Genomic DNA, 18355 nt, shown 5'->3' on the forward strand with positions numbered 1-18355 from the left:
ATTATAATCAATGGAGAGGCTCAAGTCTTTACCAATCATTGTGACACAAATATTAGAATCTATGGGCAGGGAGCCATTTGAAAGTGGTAATCACAAAATAATGGAGAAAGAAATTTGTTTTATTTATGAACCTCCTGAGATCTGAGAAAGTGGGCAGAAATAAAATACTCCCATTTGCAATCTAAACATTCATAAACACAGTTCACACTAAATAAAATTGCACTAACATTTTAATTGACATCAATAGACATTTTGTTAAGTGTTTTGTTTTTTGAGCTCATTTATATATCTATGGTAAGAAGACTCCCTTCCATTTGAATATTTTAGTGGATATACTTTTCAAATGAATGTCAGTGCTACCTTCTGTGATATCACCCTGGACAGAAACCTTTTGTTGATAACATTGGGGTATCATTATACGCTTACACTATTATATCTGAGTAGGAAATAGCAATGCACTGTGAAATTATAAAGGCAAACTTTCATGTGCATCATACTGCTTTTTTTCCTCCTCTCTCCTCTGTTATGAATCCCTATGTAGGACACCCGGCTGGTTCCACTTTGGCTCCTAAGGATTTGACAGGACCCGCAAAAATAAGGGAATGGTTGGGGAAGCAGGGGGAAGATATTGAAGGGATGACACAGATCAAGATGCACTGTAGACATGAATTGCTTGGTTTTTGGTTTTGATTTTTTTGTTTTGTTTTGTTTTGGTCATGGGCCTTGAACTCTGGGCCTGGGTGCTGTCCCTCAGCTCCTCAGCTCAAGGCTAGTGCCCTCCCACTTAAGCCAAAGCACCACTCCTGGCTTTTTTCTGCTTATATGGTGCTGAGGAATTGAACCCAGGGCCTCATGTGAGTGAGGCAAGCAGTCTTCCAATGAGCCACCTTCCCAGCCCCGAATTGCTTGTTCTGAATTCCAAACATTCACTACATAATCTAAAGATTAAGAAAACTGAGGTCAGGGGTGGTGAGAATTGTGAAATGGGAGACATGGTTCAAAAAACACTGCACCCAGGAACTGCTCTGCTGCATGGCCGCATCTCTGTACAACTACCTAACTAAAACACACATAGACACAGACACAGACACACAGACACACAGACACACAGACACACACAGACACACGCACACACACACACACACACACACACACTCTAATAGTGAAAACGAGAATGAAAAACTTAAACCTGGGAAAAAGGGGTACAGTCACTTCGGGCTCCTGATCAGAGTAGAGGTTGATTTTAAGGGGTGCCCCTAAATTTCTGAACTGGGTGATTGTCCACCTTGAAGGAATGAACTTGTGTCTCTGGGGGTTTGGGTTTTTAATGCAGGACATGCAGTACACAGAAAGGATCCCCCAGTTAACTAGGAACCACCTTCTCTTCCGCTGCCCTGTTCACCTGCTGCCAGCACCAATAAGCTGGGGAAGAAGAGGACCAGCTAGCCTGGAGGGGCCCAGGGCACTGACCTGGAAGCTAAGACTGTGTTTGTGAGCTGGAGCCAGTGGCTCACCCCTGTAATTGAAGCTACTCAGGAGGCTGAGATCTGAGGATCTCAGTTCAAAACTAGCCGGGGCAGGAAAGTCCATGACATTAATCTTAAGCTAACCACCAGAAAACTGGAGTGGTGCTGTGGCTTACAGTGGTAGAACATGAGACTTGAGCAGAAGAGCTCCAGGACAGTGCCTAGGCCTTGACTTCAAGCCCCAGGACTGACTAGAAAAAAAATCATCTTTGATGTTTGTGGAACTCAAATTCAAGGTCCCAGTTGATTGAGTGTGTCTGGTTTTACAGGGCTCCAGCAGGTAGAAGAATTACTATATTGTTCTTTTTTTGACAGTCCTAGGGTTTGAACCCAGGGCTTGGGCACTGTCTCTGAGCTTGTCTCTGCTCAAGGTTAGCATTCTATTACTTAAGACACAGCGCCACATCCTGCTTTTGCTGTTTACTGAGGAACCAAACCCAGGTCTTCATGTATGCCAGGCAAACACGCTACCACTAAGCCACATTGTGATTCCTGAAGAATAATTAGTATAATAATAAGTATATTTATAATATTTTTATACTTATATCATTATATTTCATTTACTATTGTAGCATGTATATTTTATCTATTATATATAACATTTATATTTATTTGTATATTTACTAGATATTATATAATATATAATGTATGTATGTTATAGAATATAATATGTAACATATTAATACATTTTATAAAAATGTTTTATATCATTTCACTTATAGCATTAATATAGTAATTATATTTATAATTCTAATATTTTGTAATAATAATTATTATGCTGGAAGAAAAACTGGGGTGTCTCCAGAGGACAAGAGGGCCCTGAGAATTGAGAGGGGAACCACTGGGCTCCTGTGCTTCCTTCCCATGAGTGACCATCACTGCTTGTGTTGGTGTTTGTGTGTGTGTATATGTGCTTATGTTTGTGTCAGTGTCAGTACTGGGGCTTGAACTCAAGGCCCTGCATAATGTGGCTGAGCTTTTACTCAAGGCTGGTGCTCTACTATTTGAGCCATAGCCCCACTTCTAGCTGTTTCCAGTGGGTATTTGGAGATTAGATCTCATGGATTTTCCTGCCAGGGCTAGTTTCAAACTACCATCCTCAGACCACACCCACCAGAGTCAGTAGGATTACAGGTGTGAGCCACCATTGCCTGGCCTGTGTGTTTTGTGCTGGTACTTGGGCTTGAACTTAGAGCCAGGGCTTTGAATTTGTTGAGCTTGTTTTCTCAAAACCAACACTTTGCCCCTTGAGCCATATCTCCACTTCAAGTTAAGTGTCTCAGACATTCTTGTCCAGAATAGCTTTGTACCAGGATTCTCAGACCTCAACCTCATGAGTATCTAGGAATAGAGGTATGAGCCACTGGCACCCACTTTGTATATTTCTTAAATTAAATCCTGTACTCTCTCACTCCCAACCTTCAAGAGCTTCTGTTTCAGAATAAAATCCAAAGTCTCTACCATAGTCTAAGGGAACTTATCTTGTCTAGTGGTTCTCAAATACATCTAGAGGGCTTCTTTGAAGCAGGCAACACTGGACCCTAGCCCCTGACTAAACAGGTCTGGGCTGGACCTGCTAAAGTTCCTGGATGAGATCACTGCTTCTGGGTGGAGACCACACTTGTAACTCATTGCTCTGCACAAGCTGCCCACTGCCTGTCCTACAGCAAGCATATCCTCTACTCCACACACTGACTGTGATGTAGCCACACTGGTTTACTGACTCTAAGACAGGCCAGACACCCTCAACTTTGAGCTCATGACCCTACCTGATTCTGGGGCCTGGGTGAGTTGCCTTGATCTCCTAAGTCACTTTACCACATGACGCTTTTCTGAAATCATACCTCACTGTAAATTGCCAACACTCCTCCCTAGCACATCTCTCAATCTATTTTTCCATCAAATTTTCAAACATATTTATACATTCTCCACCCTCCCCCACCCCCACACACTAAAGCATAGAACTTCAAAACAAAGTTTTTCTTTTCTACTTGCTACAGTGTCTAGAACCTAATAAACTCAATAGATAAAAAAGAGTGAGATGGGTAATAGTGTCACACCTGGAATGTTAGCTATTCAGGAAATTGAGATCTAGAATCACTTTTTCCATTTATTTCCCATTTTGATTAAAATTTAACCATTAAAGGAACTTTTAAAAAGAATCAAAACTTCCTTATTTTCTGCAGGTTTCCTTCACTCCCTTTCACCTAGTCTACCTCAACCTGTGTCCCCATGGGAGCTTTGGCATCTCAGAAAATGTGCAGTGCCCCAGACCCTAGTTAATTTCAGACAGAATCCAGCATTACCTTTAGTCATGTGGTGGGCAGAGCAGAAGGCATCTACCATGTGTGCTACCCACACCTCTCATCCACACCTGTGCTACTTCCATACTCCCAGCCACACGAGCACCACTGTGTCACCATTGCTTACACTGGCCTAGGCATGGGCTTCCATGGTCATCAGGACAAATGTCCTGAGAGCTATTTTACCTGCAACAGGTGACATTTCCTGATCTGGGTAATCACTGGCACTGGAGCAAACCAGGGCCATGGCACTGCAGGATGCATCTCTCTACAGCAAAACTTGGGGCCCTTCCTTCCCAGACACAATGGAGATCCTGGACAAGTCCCCTAGATGATTCCATGAATGTCTCTCACAGCCCTCATCTGTCAGAAATGAACAAAGGGGACAGAATTGTTCAAGTTATTTTCTTTCTTCATAGAAGGGTGCACTATCATCCTGCCCCCCAGAGCAAGGCAGCACACCAAATGGCGGGATCCACTTGGTTTTCATCCCAACCCAGGAATGATATTGTGCCTTTTCCTGTTGCTCAGGAGTCAGGATCACATCTTTGTAAACAATCGGTTACCAGGGCAATAGGTCACAGAAGGAAGACAGACGGCATTATAACCATCAGTTCACCATCCCTAGCCAGGAGGCAGTGTACTTTGGGAGGCCATTGCTCAAAAACAAACATCCTTTTTACCTGCTAATGAAACTGCAACTCCACTGCACCCCATCTTTCTCATTAAAACAAAAACTTAGAAGAAAAAGGAAAGAGTGTTTTGGACTTCTTGCCAGGACTGGCTTGAAACCACAATCCTCAGATTTCAACCTCTTGAGTAGTGCCAAGCTTTTCCATGAGACAATTCTCTCAAATTAACCACCAAGAAAGAAGCAAAAAGAAATAGACAAAATTCCAGACCTTGAGCTGAAGATCATGGACAGCACAGCACACATGCCCTGATTTCAAGCCCATGACCTGCACATCATCATCATCATCATCATCATCATCATCATCATCATCATCATCATCATCATCATCATCATCATCATCATCGACATCATCATTATAATGTGAATTAAAAAAGTATAAGACCCTATTAAGAATATTAAAATTGAGTGAGTCAGGCATTTTTTGGTGGCTGACATGTAATCCCAGTTAGAAGCATGAAATCTCAGGATGGTGGTTAAAAGCCCACCTGGGCAGGAAATTCCATGAAGCTCTGATCTCCAACTAACCAGCAAAAACCAGAAGTAGAGCTGTGGCTCAAGTGGTAAAGCAACAGCCTTCAGCAAAAAAGCAAAATAAGTGACCAGGCCCAGATACATAGGGTAGGACAACTAATAATTAATTAATTAAATACAAATACATAAATAAAATCAGAATGGAAGAAGAGCACAAAGCGCCAATTCCAAATCTTAAAATGAGCAGAGAATTGGTGGCTTACACCTGGAGCTCAAGCTACACAAAAGACAGAACTTGAAGATCTCGGTTCCAAGGCAAACTAGGCAGAAAAGACCATTAGGGATTTGTGAATGTGTATCAGTCCTGGGTCTTGAAGCCAGAGCTTGAAATAGAAATACGTTTCTTAAAGGTAGCACTCTACCACTTTTTCTCTTTAGGGGATTAAATGGAGATATATCTTACGGACTTACCTGCCTGGGCTTTCAACCTCAATCCTCAGATTTCAGGTGCTGATATAGTACCCTCAACTTCTTAACTTCTATGAGAATTTTATCTGCCATGAACTGCCAAAAAGTAAAAGAAGCGAGAAGTTGATCTGTGTGGCTCAAGCCACAGAGACTGCTTCCTTTTAGGGAAAACAAACAACAAAAACCCTCATACACAGTGGCCCTGCCCTGCTTTCAAACCCAGGAAGTGATCAGGCCCTATGTTCAAGCCCTAGGACCATCACCACCAACAACAAAAGAATGACTCAGGGACAGGGACTAGGCCCAGAATTCAAGCCCTAGGAACAGCATCAAAAATAAAAGAAAAACAAATTCAGAGACTGTGGCTAGGCTCCAGAGTTCAAGCTCTAGAACCAACACCAGGACACACACACACACACACACACACGAGAAATGAACAAAATAATGAGAAGATGGCAAAAAAAGAGAAAAGTCAATGAAATATTTTTAAGTAGTAGCTCATGCCTATAATCCTAGCTACTGTAGAAGCTGAAATCTTAGGATTGTAGTTCATAGTCAGCCTGGGCATGTGTGCCAGTACTGGTGCCTGAACTTGTGCTGTTTTGCACAAGACTAGAACTATACTACTTCCAAACACTTGGTGATTAATTGGAGATGAGAGTCTCAACAACTTTCCTGCCCAGGCTGCCTTTGAACCACTATCCTCTGATTTTAGAGCCTGGGTAATGTCCCTGTCTTCCCATGAGAATCTATTTTTTTGGTTGGTCATGGGGCTTGAACTCGGCCTACACACTGTCCCTCAGCTCTTCAACTCAAGTCTAGTGCTCTACCTCTTGAGCCACAGTACCACTTCTGGTTTTTTGGTGGTTTATTGGAGATAATTGTCTCACGGACTTTCCTTCCCAGGCTGGCTTTGAACTGCAATCCTCAGATCTCAGCCTCCTGAGTAGCTTGGATTACAGGCGTAAGCCACTGGCACCCAGCTTTCTTTTTATTTTTTCTTTTTTGTGGGTGATGGGGCCCGCTCTAGCTCTGGATGCTGTCCCTTAGCTCTTCAGCTCAAGGTAAGCATTTTACCACTGAGCCACCTTCCCAGCTCCCCCAGCTATGAATTACCAAATTTGTTTTACACAGCCAGATGTTGAGATGCATCTCAAGGTTCAGAGCCTGTCAGCCTTGCTCAGGACAGGGGAGAGACTCCTGCACAGTGATCTTGCCCTGATTTCAGGTCTAGGAACAGTCACCACTCCCTGTGTTCCAGCCCTAGGACCAGAACCAAAAAATAAATAACTCCCCCGTTTTCACTGTATTTGATGTTGGTATAATTTGTGAAGGGGAAGGGGAAGGGGAAAAACAAATTTTTTAAATAGGGATACAGGTGGACCTATTGCAACAATGAGATGTACAAGATATTATGTCGAAAAATGAACTTTACAGCTTTTGCCTGTGTGTGTGGGGGGGAACGGGGGGGGGAGGGTGGAGAACATTATATAAACAAAGCCATCAATGAAGCTGTGGCTCAAGCTGTCACAGTCTGCTAGTCTTGAGAAAAACAATACAAAAAATGCTTCATTCATAGTGGCTCTGCTCTGACTTCAAGCAGGAGAGTGGCCATGTCATGAGTTTAAGCCCTAGCACCAAAAATGAATGAATGAATGAATAAATAAATAAATAGAGCCAGAACTTTATCTGTGGCTCAAGCCATGGAGACTGCTAGTCTTGAGAAAGAAAGGGAAAAACCTCAGACACAGTGGCTCTGCCCTGATTTTATGACTAGCAAAAGTTAAGGCCCTATATTCAAGCCCTAGGACTAGCAATAAAGAAAAAACAAAACAAAACAAAACAAAAACAACAACAACAAAAACTTGGCAAAAACTCTGCAAAAAAGCCCAAGTCCTAAGTTCAAGCCAGAGGATCAGCACCTAAAATAAATGCAGAAAGAAAGACAAATGCGTAAAGAGCCAAAATTTGAACTGTGTCTTCAGGTGGGAAGCCTACTACCCTTGAGAAAAAATTAGGAACAATGACCAGCCCTTGAGTTCAAGTACTATAACAAGCTCCAAAACAACCAATAAAACTCAAAACAAAAACTGCAGAAAGAATGGCCAGGCCTAAATAATAAGCTAGATGACATGAACTTACAAAAAAGAGAAAAGGAATAAAAAATTAAGTGAAAAGGAGGGCAAAAATATTAGAGGCAATTCAAGATTTTAAAAAATATGGTTCATACCTATAATCCTACCTGCTCAGAGGGCTGAAATCTGAGCATTTGTGTTTTGAATCCAGCTTGGGCAGAAAAGTCCATGAGAATTCTTTTCATTTGTGCTATTCCTGGGCTTGAACTTGGGGAGTTTTGCTCAAGGGTAGAGCTCTACTGCTTCCTACCTATTGCTGCTTAATTGGTGAAAAACATCTCATGGATTTTCATGCCTAGGATGGCTTTGAACCTTGGCTCTCAACTTTCAAGACTCTGTATCGTCATCTTGGCTTCTTGTAGTACTCTTTTCCTTTCTGTATTTTTTGTCAGTTGTGGGGTTTGAACTCAGGACCTGTGTGCTGTCCCTGAGCCTCTTGTACTCAAGGCTTGTGCTCTACCACTTGTGCTATAGCATCACTTCTGGGTTTTGAGTGGTTAATTGGACATAAGAATCTCACAAGGGAACTGGGAAAGTGTCTCAGTGGTAAAGCGCTTGCCTTGCATGCTTGAGGCCCTGGGTTCAATTCCTCAGCACCACATAAGTAGGAAAAAAAGCCACAAGTGATGCTGTGGCTCAAGTGGTAGAGTGCAAGCCTTGAGCTGAAGAGCTGAAGGAAAGCACACAGGCCCAGAGTTCAGGCCCAAGACCGGATCCCCCCCCCCCAAAAAAAAAGAAGCTCAGGGACAGTGACCAGGCAGAAGAGTTCAAGCCCCAAGACCGGCAAAAAGAAACAAAGAAAAAAGAAAGTGAGTAATTAAGCTGTGGCTCAAGGTATGAAACCTGTTAGCCTGGAGAAAAAAGGTAAAAAACGTAAAGAAAAATTTAAAAAGAAATTATTCCCAGTACCACACCTTCCAGTGCAACCAGGCCAATGCCCCTGCTATATCCTATGTCTCAATGACAAAAATTTCAATTATTTGAAAACTGCCTTCCAAGAATTGCCACATGGGACCACATGGGGAATTATTGACCATATGCAATTATTGACCTCAAAAATATTTATTAACATGATTTCTTCTATTCTTGTGATTTTTCTATGTCCTTCTCATCATTACTTCCCTAGCACCTAGCAAATTACCTGGAATAAAAATAGAGAAACATGTCTGCTTACTGAACATCTGCATGTATATTTAGAATACTAAGCTAGTTTCAATGGGGTCATCAACACTGAAGATTTTTTACTATGAGCCTCATCCTTTGTAAAAAACAAAACAAAACACATTTTACCCTCAAGAACTCTACATTTGCCAGTTGCCAGTCACTGATACTGTCATCCTAGTTACTAAAGGGAAGGAGGTGCTTGTGTTGTTCAAAAATATTGATGTTATAAAGATAAGGAAAAGCTGATAAATTATTATAGACTAAAAGAGATCAAGTATACACAACTACATATAATTCATGATCATGTATTGGTTTTTAGAGAAAAAAATTGATAAGGACAGAATTGAGCCAATTGGCAAAACTGGAATATAGACAAAAGATTAAGCAAAAGTATGGCATTGTGATTAATTTACTGAAGTTGATAACTATACTGTGGCTATGTAATAATGGGACATTTTTGTCCTGAGATCAAGATTAAAATATGTAGGAATAGAGAACTACGAAATATACAATTTAATCTCAAATGTATGTCCACAAAGAGAACATACATGCAAGCATAAGTGATTAAGCAAATGAAGGAAAATATTAACCAACTGAATTTGCATAAAAATCACAGAAATAGTTTATATTCTTTTTGTGACTTTTCCTAAATTTGACTATTTTTAAACAATACTAGATTGAATAGTGAAGAGATGCACTTGAACTGCAGAAGATAAGTTCCTGAGGATTGTTCTGAGAAGGCTTAATGGAGAATGCATGCATTGGGGGATAAGAATAAAAGATCAAGTGTTACCATATGAAAATTATGGAAATCCAAACATTCAGACTACAACAATAAAGTACCAAGAGTAAGAAAATTCACAGATACAGAAAATAACTCAGGGCTACTGTGGATTGAGGGCTGAATGGTTTAATGGCCCCAAATTTTTGTTGAGGGTGATGGATATGTTTTGGATAAGATAAAGGTGATGGTTCTACAATACTGGAAATGTACTGAATGTCAATGAATTGTGGTTATAATAATAAATGTTATTACTATTTCCCTATGAAGAATAAAAAATCATCCCAGTTTAGAGGCTACTGTTTGCAGGAAACTCCCTGACATTATATATTCACAGGAAACTGTACTCTTTATTTCTTACATTCAGTAGATTTTAAACATGTATTTCTTTATGTGTTTTTTTCTTCTTTTAAGGTAGAACTTTGCTAGCACAGGCCGGCCAGGAATGTGCAATTCTGCTACTTTGTTCCTTGAGGAATGTCTTTCTTCTACACAAGACATTCCATAATAAAATTTATTATCTAATAACAAAAGCAACAAGATCAAGTGTTACGTTCCTTACCCTAGGACTTAGGAGCAAACAGGACATCCTGACTTATATCAGCTCCCTCTGTCCAGAAAGCATTGTGTGCCTGGTGCTTACTGGTTTATAGAATGTCTCCTGAGCCTGGGAAAGATAGGCATAAAAGGAAAAAGCATCCCTTGTCCTGTGCATGAGCAGGCAACCGAATATATGTTGTATTAAATATTTCTCTGGATATAGAACCTCCCTACCCCTCTCTGACCTTGGATATGCATATAGCTCCCAAGTCACCAACAAAGAGCAAGGCTTTGCCCAAGGCTATTACTTCCATATGGTAAATGGTTACTATCTCAGTTTTTAATTCACTGAAGTGTCAAAAATAAATGAATCAAAATCACCAAGAAGTAATAACTTACCCTGGCAAGTTTGTCTGGTTTGCAGGAGATGTACAGCTGGGAAAACAGCTCTGTTATCCCTTCAGAAAAATCTTCATCTCCTGAAAATAAACAAAGTCTCACATGAAAAATATTCCAGCAAAACTGCTGAGGTTCACAAGAAAGGTAAGAAGGAAGAGGAGTGAAGGCAGCAGAAGTATTCATAACAATTTAATGAGCATGGAATATGAGTGCTTATACAATTTTTTTCCTTTCCTTCTGAGGGTTTTCTGATGCATTGTTATCATTATCCAGTCTTTCAGTTAATGTCCAATTAAGACAAACATTTCTGACACTTTTCTTCCACCACTGGTTAAGCTGAAGCTACAGGTGCTACGGATAATAATATTCACTCGGCCTTCTGAGCTTTCTTGGCAGACTTGGTGACCTTGCCAGCTCCAGCACACTTCTTGTCCACAGCTTTGATGCCACACACAGCAACTATCTCCTATTACAAACAGCAAGATGATCCAGAGGAGAATAGTCAAAGAAGCTCTCCACATACACAGGCTTGCTGGAATCATATGAAGCATGACAGCATCACTACACTTCAGGAATTTAGGACTAGCTTCCAGCTTCTTACCAGATCTGCGTTCAAGCATCTCTTTCCACTCAGTAAACTTACAAGCAATTTAAGCTGAGTGCCAATCCAGGACAGAGGCATAGGAAGCACTAGTTTGGCCTGGATGGTTCAGGAAGGTCACCCAAGCTGTGAACCTAAATGCTTCCTTGGGTGGATCATTCTTGTTGTCACCACCAATGTTGTCATGGCAAACATCTTTGGCTGACATGCTTATAGAATTTTTTTGTGCACAGTATGTCAATGGATGTTCTTAATGGGCTTATAAGAAAAGTGGGTATTATCACACTTGTGTGATAAAGATAATGCAGGCTGGAAGAGGTCAAGAATTTTTACAAGATCTCCTAGCAAAGATAAGAAGTTAAACCTTGGCCTCCACTTTCAATGTTCTTTGCACCACATTACAGAAGAATGAATGGAGAGTATGAAGCAGATATTATATAAAGAAAATGGAATTCAGGGCTGGGAATGTGGCTTAGTAGTAGAGTGTTTACCTTGCATGCATGAAGCCCTGGGTTTGATTCCTCAGTACCACACAAACAGAAAGAGCTGGAGGTAGCACTGTGGCACAAGTGGTAGAGCATTAGACTTCAGCAAAAAGAGGCTCAGAGACAGAGCCCAGGCTCTGAGTTCAAGCCCCAGGACCAGAAAAAAAGAAAAAGAAAATGGAATTCAAGTTGGGACAGTAAGACTCCAGGAGAATCCAGGTTATCCAAGAAAATGGGAAGAGTTTCAGGCAGAGGAAATGAGTGCCAAGATTAGGGGGATGAAAGCATAGCAGGAAGTTTAGAATAAGCAAAGGAAAAAACAACAAAATAGGATCCAGCTAAGACTGAGCCTTTATACCCTCTTAATATCTCAAAGTTTCTACCAAAGAGATGAGGAACTACTGATGATTTTTAAAACAGAGACAGGTAAGATCAAATTTAAATCAAAGAGAGATCACTTTAGTGGCTGAGTACAGAACTTATCAGCACTAATCTAGGAATAAACAAGAAAGTAAAATTGAGTCAATAATCCATGATCCAAGTAAGAGACGGTGATGTGTAAATCAGAGGGAGAAAGGATTCTTAAATGTTGGAAGGGTGCTAAGGAAAATGTTGAAATTATCATGAAGATGGGAACACAGAACACCTTAGTAGAGAAACATGCAAACATAAGGATAAGTCAAGAGCAAACTATAATCAAGACAGACAAACAAATTGTCAGGAAATATTCTTTTTCTCTTTACACACCTAAATCCTATCCATTCACCCACTTTGAGACCAGCCTAATGTTTTAGACTTTAGAATCTATATATTTATTAATCACCAGTCTATAGCTTCAAAGGGCAAATTATTACTTCTTTATACCTGCCATTGTCTCCAAAAGTCCCTGGTTGGTGGGAGGGGGGAATGTATCATGGCACATTTGTCCCTCTCAGTTGGCATTTAAGAGAGAGAATTAAAATGACTTAGCAATCCAAGTTTAACATGGATTGTGAAGGTGATCTCATTAATACCATCCTTACCTATGTACCTCATTTAAGCAACATTTAATTATTCCAACTAAATCCTGCTGGGTGCAAGAAATTAATCTGAAAACATAATGAGATAACAATATCACAAAGTATTGACAAAATGATCCAATGGCATGCAGAATTTTTTATTTAGATTTATCTCACTCTGTTCTAAACATATTTAATATATACTTAGAATATAATTAATATTTGAATATGTACATTGAATTTACAAATGTACAAATATACAATGTATTATGTTTGAGTTTATTTAAATAAACTTTTTTTTTTGGTAAGAGTTGTGAACAAAAAGGAAATGGGTCACTGTTGTGGCTCATGTCTGTAATCCTAGCTATTTGGGAGGTGAGAATGGAGAATTATAATTTGAGGTCAGGCTTAACAGCACAGTTTGTGAGATCCCCTTCTCAGCCATAGCCTGGTACAGTAGTATCTGTTCATCCTCTTACATTAATGTGAGAGGCCAAAATTAAGAGGATCTCAGTTCCAGCCCAACCTGGGCAGAAAATTTTAGGAGATTCCATCTCAACAGAGAAGCTGAACACAGTGGCAAATGCCTGTGATCCTAACAATGACAGGAAGACTGAAATGGGTAACTCTAGTTCAGGCATGCATCCAGGAAAAACCAGACTCTCCCTGAAAACAGTCAAGGGAAAAGAGGGCCCAAGGCATGGCTCAGTGGTACTGTGCCTGCCTACTGACTTTGAGTGAGTTGAGCTCAAACCCCAGTACCACCATAAACAAAGGTAAACAATGGTGGAAGATCACTGTCAAATGCTTTCCACTGAATGAAATATATATTAGGCAGGAGTGTGGCCCAGTATTAGGCTAGAGGTGGAACTCTGTCTTAGAGGACTTGGCTGAGGCTCTGTGTTTGGGGACTGGCACTGCGGTAAGGAGAAGTTGCATTGAAAGTATGTAGGATGGTGCTGGTGGTTCATGGCTATAATCACAGCTACTCAGGAGGCTGAGACTTGGAGAATGGACCTTTAAAGCCAGCCAGGCAGAAAATTCTGTTTAGATCTATCTCCGCTTAGCAAGAAAAAGACAGACTGGTATCTTGGTTCAGAGTGGTAAGACATCAGCTCAGTTCAAACTGTGGTCCTGGCACCAAAAACAACAATAAATAAATAAATAAATAAAATAATAAAGTGTGGGCTTTGGAGGAACTTTGCAAGAATGAAGGGCTCTCCCAAAATAGGAAGACATATTCTTAGGCAAAGGGATGGTAAGGACCAAGGATGCTGATGGAAAAAGATGACCAACACTGCCACACCACCAGGTTCCTAAATTTATCGCCCATTAGCTACTTCCATTTTTTCCATACTTCATTGAGATATCATTAAATGCCAACATCACTGCTGAATTCTCAACAAATATCACTGAGGAGGGCTGGCACAGAGTGTGAGAGGAGCTGGGAAGGAGTCTGTTTTCGGAGTCATTTCTGGTGAACATAATAGACAAAAATCCAACTGTTTAGAAAATGCCTCCAAGTTCTCTGAATGGTATTTAAAGATCAAGAGTCCCATTCGTGGGCAAAACAAGATGCTGATTACAGAACGAATGCTGTTAATTGCACAAATAAGTTTATAAATAACACAATTGTCATATTGAGGCCTAGTTAGAAAAAAATGCAACTATCTAAACACATCACAATGGCTTTATGTGTTTCCTAAGTTAAGCCATCTAAAAAGAAGATTTTTTTATCTATTATATCTTTGGAATCATGAAAATAATTAGTATCTCTTAGTTAAGACTATTATACTTTATTTATTTTTCTGTTTGTGGAGCCTGAACTCTGGGCCTGGACACTGTCCTTGGCTCTTCAGCTCAAGGCTAGCATTCTACCACTTGAGCCACAGCGCCACTTCAACTTTTTCTGCTTATGTGATGCTGAGGAACTGAACCCAGGGCCTCATGCATTCAAGGCAAGCACTTTACCACTGAACCACCTTCCCAGCCCCTGAATACAGTATTTCTTTTAGTACTTATTTTAACAACCTGTGAGGAATTAGATTGGGTTACCTTATAGATGAGAAAACAGCTCAGTATCAAGGAACTTTTCAAGGTCACCTGGCTTTAGTAAATGACAGATCTTCATTTTAACACAGTGGAAAACTCCAAAAGCCCATCATAGTTAACTGCCATCTCAATATTTCAGAACAACATTAAGAACTTACATTCAAAAAACTTTTTTCTTTTGTGCAAGTCATGGGGCATGAACTCAGGGCCTGGGTGTTGTCCCTGAGCTGTTTCAGCTCAAATCTAATACTCTATCACTTGACTACAGCTCCACTTTGGGCTTTGGGTAGTTAACTGGGGATCAGAGTCTCACAGACTTTGCTGGTGAGCTGGCTTTAAACCCAGATCCTGGATCTCAGCTTCCTGAGTGGCTAGGTTTACAGGTGTGAGCCATTAGAAAATATTTTCTAATCAGGAAGCAAGCTTTTACATAGACTAAGTAGTCATTTATTAGTAAGGTGTTATACAACTGTCTAGTTTGAACTCTTAGAACACACGGCTGAAAACAACAAACAAAAAAGAAAATGTCCCAGTCTGCAGAAAATCTGTACTCAAGGAATAAAGAAAGTGCCTCCCTGAGAAATGTTCAGTCTTTCTGTAGAAAACTTGAAGACTAGTTATTTTACAGTAGATTAGAAATAGAAAAAAACAAATGAGATTAAGAGGATATTAGTGACAAGCACACTGACAGTTCAAAGAAGTAAAAGAGAAACCCATCTTTAAATGCACTGACATTTGGAAAATTTTAATTTTGCAGCCCTCATACTAGTCTCAGGACCTCTTAATACTTTTAAATTTTTGAGAGCCCCCAAAGAGCTAATTAAAAATGTAAGTAGACAGGCTTGGAAGGTGGCTCAGTGGTAGAGTGCTTGCTTTGCATGCATGAGGTCCTGGGTTGGATTCCTCAGCACCACATAAGTAGAAAAAGCCAGAAGTGGCACTGTGGCTTAAGTGGTAGATTGCTAGCCTTGAGCTGAAGACCTGAGGGACAGTGCGCAGGCCCAGAGTTTAGGCCCCACAACTGATAAAAACAATGTAAGTAGAGGTAGGAACTGGTGGCTCTCACCAGTAATCCTAGCTACAGATTCGGGAGACTGAGAGCCATAGATTGCTATTAAAAGCTAGCTGGCTTCCAATGTATAACCCCTCTTTTCACTGTATTGGATGTTGGTATAATTTGTGGAGGGGAAAGGAAAAACAAAGTGTTTAAATAGGGATACAGGTGGACCCACTGCAACAATATGTACAAGACGTTATGAAAAAAGTTTACAACTTTAGCGGGGGAAGGGAGGGATAGGGGAAACAAAGGAGGAAGCAACAATGCTTGATAAGAAATGTACTCATTACCTTACTCATGTAATTGTAACCCTTCTGTACAGTATTTTCACAATAAAAAACACAAATTAGAGGGGAAAAAAAAGCTAGCTGGAGCAGGAAAGTCAGTGAGACTCTTATTTCCAATAAACTACTCAGAAAAAAAAAAAACAAACAAAACAAAACAAAAAACAAAGTACACCTGTGACTCAAGTGGTAGAGTGCAGCTCAGGATCAATGCCTAGGTGCTGAATTCAAGCCCAGGACTGCCACAAAAATAAATTAAATAAAAATAGGGGATACACACACACACACACACACACACACACACACACATACACACACACTAAAGAAACAGACAGATACAGACAGATATGTTAAAAAGTAGAACACATCCAATGAGCAATGCATCAGGTATTGAGTTCAAGTCCTAGTTTCACATCCCAAACAAAAGAAAAATTAGAACTGAAGTGCTTATGGTAGTTTTGCAAACTTAAGAAAAAAAAACAGTACTTGTTTATATACATTTATTGAAAATAACTGTAATTTCCACAAAAGGTGAAATTTCAGCAGAATAATACAATTGTTTTACATATTTAATGAATCTCTTTATCCTTTAGCCTAATGAAAGACACATGTGTTCTCATCTGCTTTTACACTCTGTCTGCTGGGGTATGTTGTTTTAAGTATATGAAGGAAATCTACCTCACAAAGTCACTTAGTTAGAAAAGGAAGAAGTTTTAGTAGCCTTCTCAGATTATCAGTAAAGGAAATGCTTACATATTCCTTAATACTATACTAAAACTCAAGTAGTGTCATCTCTTAAAATTTAGTTGTAATGATATACATAGCAATGAGCCTGAAGCTATACCATAAGATTTTCTGATTGGATGTATTGAATTAAAATGCATTAGTCTTTTTTTTCTTTTGCCTGTGCATCATTTGCTAACATCACACATTAAATAATGGGAAAATACTCACTCCGAGTCACACAAATCTTTCAAATGCTGACCAACTGTCTTGAAATGAATGAATATAGCTGTTATTTTCAACACAGATTTCATCAGCATAGTCTGTAAACAGCACTGGGAAGCTACAAAGCTCAACAGATCAATAAATCCACTCTACAAAATTGAAAGTTAGTTTGAATGTATAGCATGACTCATACATAGTTGCTTTTCTTGTTGTAAAGGCTCATTTCATTCACTTTTAAGAAATGTTCACCAAATAGTATTCTAGTCTCTGGGCTGGGAAGGTGGCTCAGTGGTAGAGTGCTTGCTTTGCATGCATGAGGCCCTGGGTTCGATTTCTCAGAACCACATAAGCAAAAAGAAAAAACCGGAAGTGGCTCTGTGACTCAATTGGTAGGGCGCTAACCTTGAGCTGAAGAGCTGAGGGACAGCGCCCAGGTCCACAGTTCAGGCCCCCCAACCAGATCCCCCTCCCCCAAATAAAGAATTCTAGTCTCTGTGACCACTTGTATACTTCATAGTGAAAATGGCATTCCATGGCAAAGCATGTAGTTCAATTAAACACTACAAATGGGCTAGGCACTGGTGGCTCATGCCTGTAATCCTAGCTACTCAGGAAACTAAGACCTAAAGATCATGGTTCAAAGCCAGCTCAGGCACGAAAGTCTGTGAGACTCTTTCTCCAATAAACTACTAAAAAGAAGACAGAAGTGGTGCTGTGGTTCAAGTGGTAGTACACTACCCCTGAGCAAAAAAAGTTTAGGGTACTACTCAAGCCCTAAGTTCAAGTCCTAGGACCAGCTTAAAAGAAAAATTCAAAATTGAATTCATTCATTCCACTTTTTAAAAATAGCCAATTAGCAAAGAATATGTTAGAAATATATTTAATTAAATGTTAAAATAAAACAAACCTAATTATTCATTTGTCCAGAAATTATATTTTATATTAACTGCCACATTACCTAATTACTGTAAAAAATGAGCAGCTTCAACATTCATATTTCGTAAGAGATACAGCAGGCTTTAAATTGTGGAGGCGGGGAGGGGGGAAGAGTGTCACTCACATTTTAGGTACTACCACGTTTTCTGCCTCAATTCAAGATGGGATTAAGGGTCCCATAAGTCACAAGGTACAGCTGAAGTATCCAGAGATATAAAGAAATGTCAGTCAAACTGAAGACAAACTCTGAAAAGAGCAGTCTTTAACTGTAAACACTGGCAGGGGTATATGAACAATATCAGTATGAGGGATGCTAAAAGGAGTCTGACAGGAAAAAAAACAGAAGACATAAGCAAGAGGCTGACATGTCTGAACACCTAGACAGGGGGAAAGTTGCAAAAAGGATTCTACATGAAAATTCTCACTTCAAAAATGAGAGAGATGCAGGGTACCAGTGGCTATCCTTTTCACACTGCTACTTAGCTGGCTGAGATCTGGGGATCATAGTTGGAA

At 40.0% G+C, this 18355-nt stretch overlaps 1 protein-coding gene across 1 annotated transcript in view; it reads right to left on the reverse strand.

Annotated features, from left to right (window-relative positions):
* LOC138835013 (uncharacterized) overlaps positions 1-18355 on the reverse strand; it is a 68774-nt gene that overhangs the window by 10446 nt on the left and 39973 nt on the right. Inside the window, exon 10 of the mRNA XM_070033739.1 lies at positions 10482-10561. Coding sequence (XP_069889840.1) covers positions 10482-10561 — 80 coding nt within the window. The remainder of the gene's footprint in view (positions 1-10481; positions 10562-18355) is intronic.

Source organism: Dipodomys merriami, unplaced genomic scaffold, assembly GCF_024711535.1.
Source record: "Dipodomys merriami isolate MVZ:Mamm:240054 unplaced genomic scaffold, mDipMer1.0.p SCAF_222, whole genome shotgun sequence".
Classification (NCBI taxonomy): domain Eukaryota; kingdom Metazoa; phylum Chordata; class Mammalia; order Rodentia; family Heteromyidae; genus Dipodomys; species Dipodomys merriami.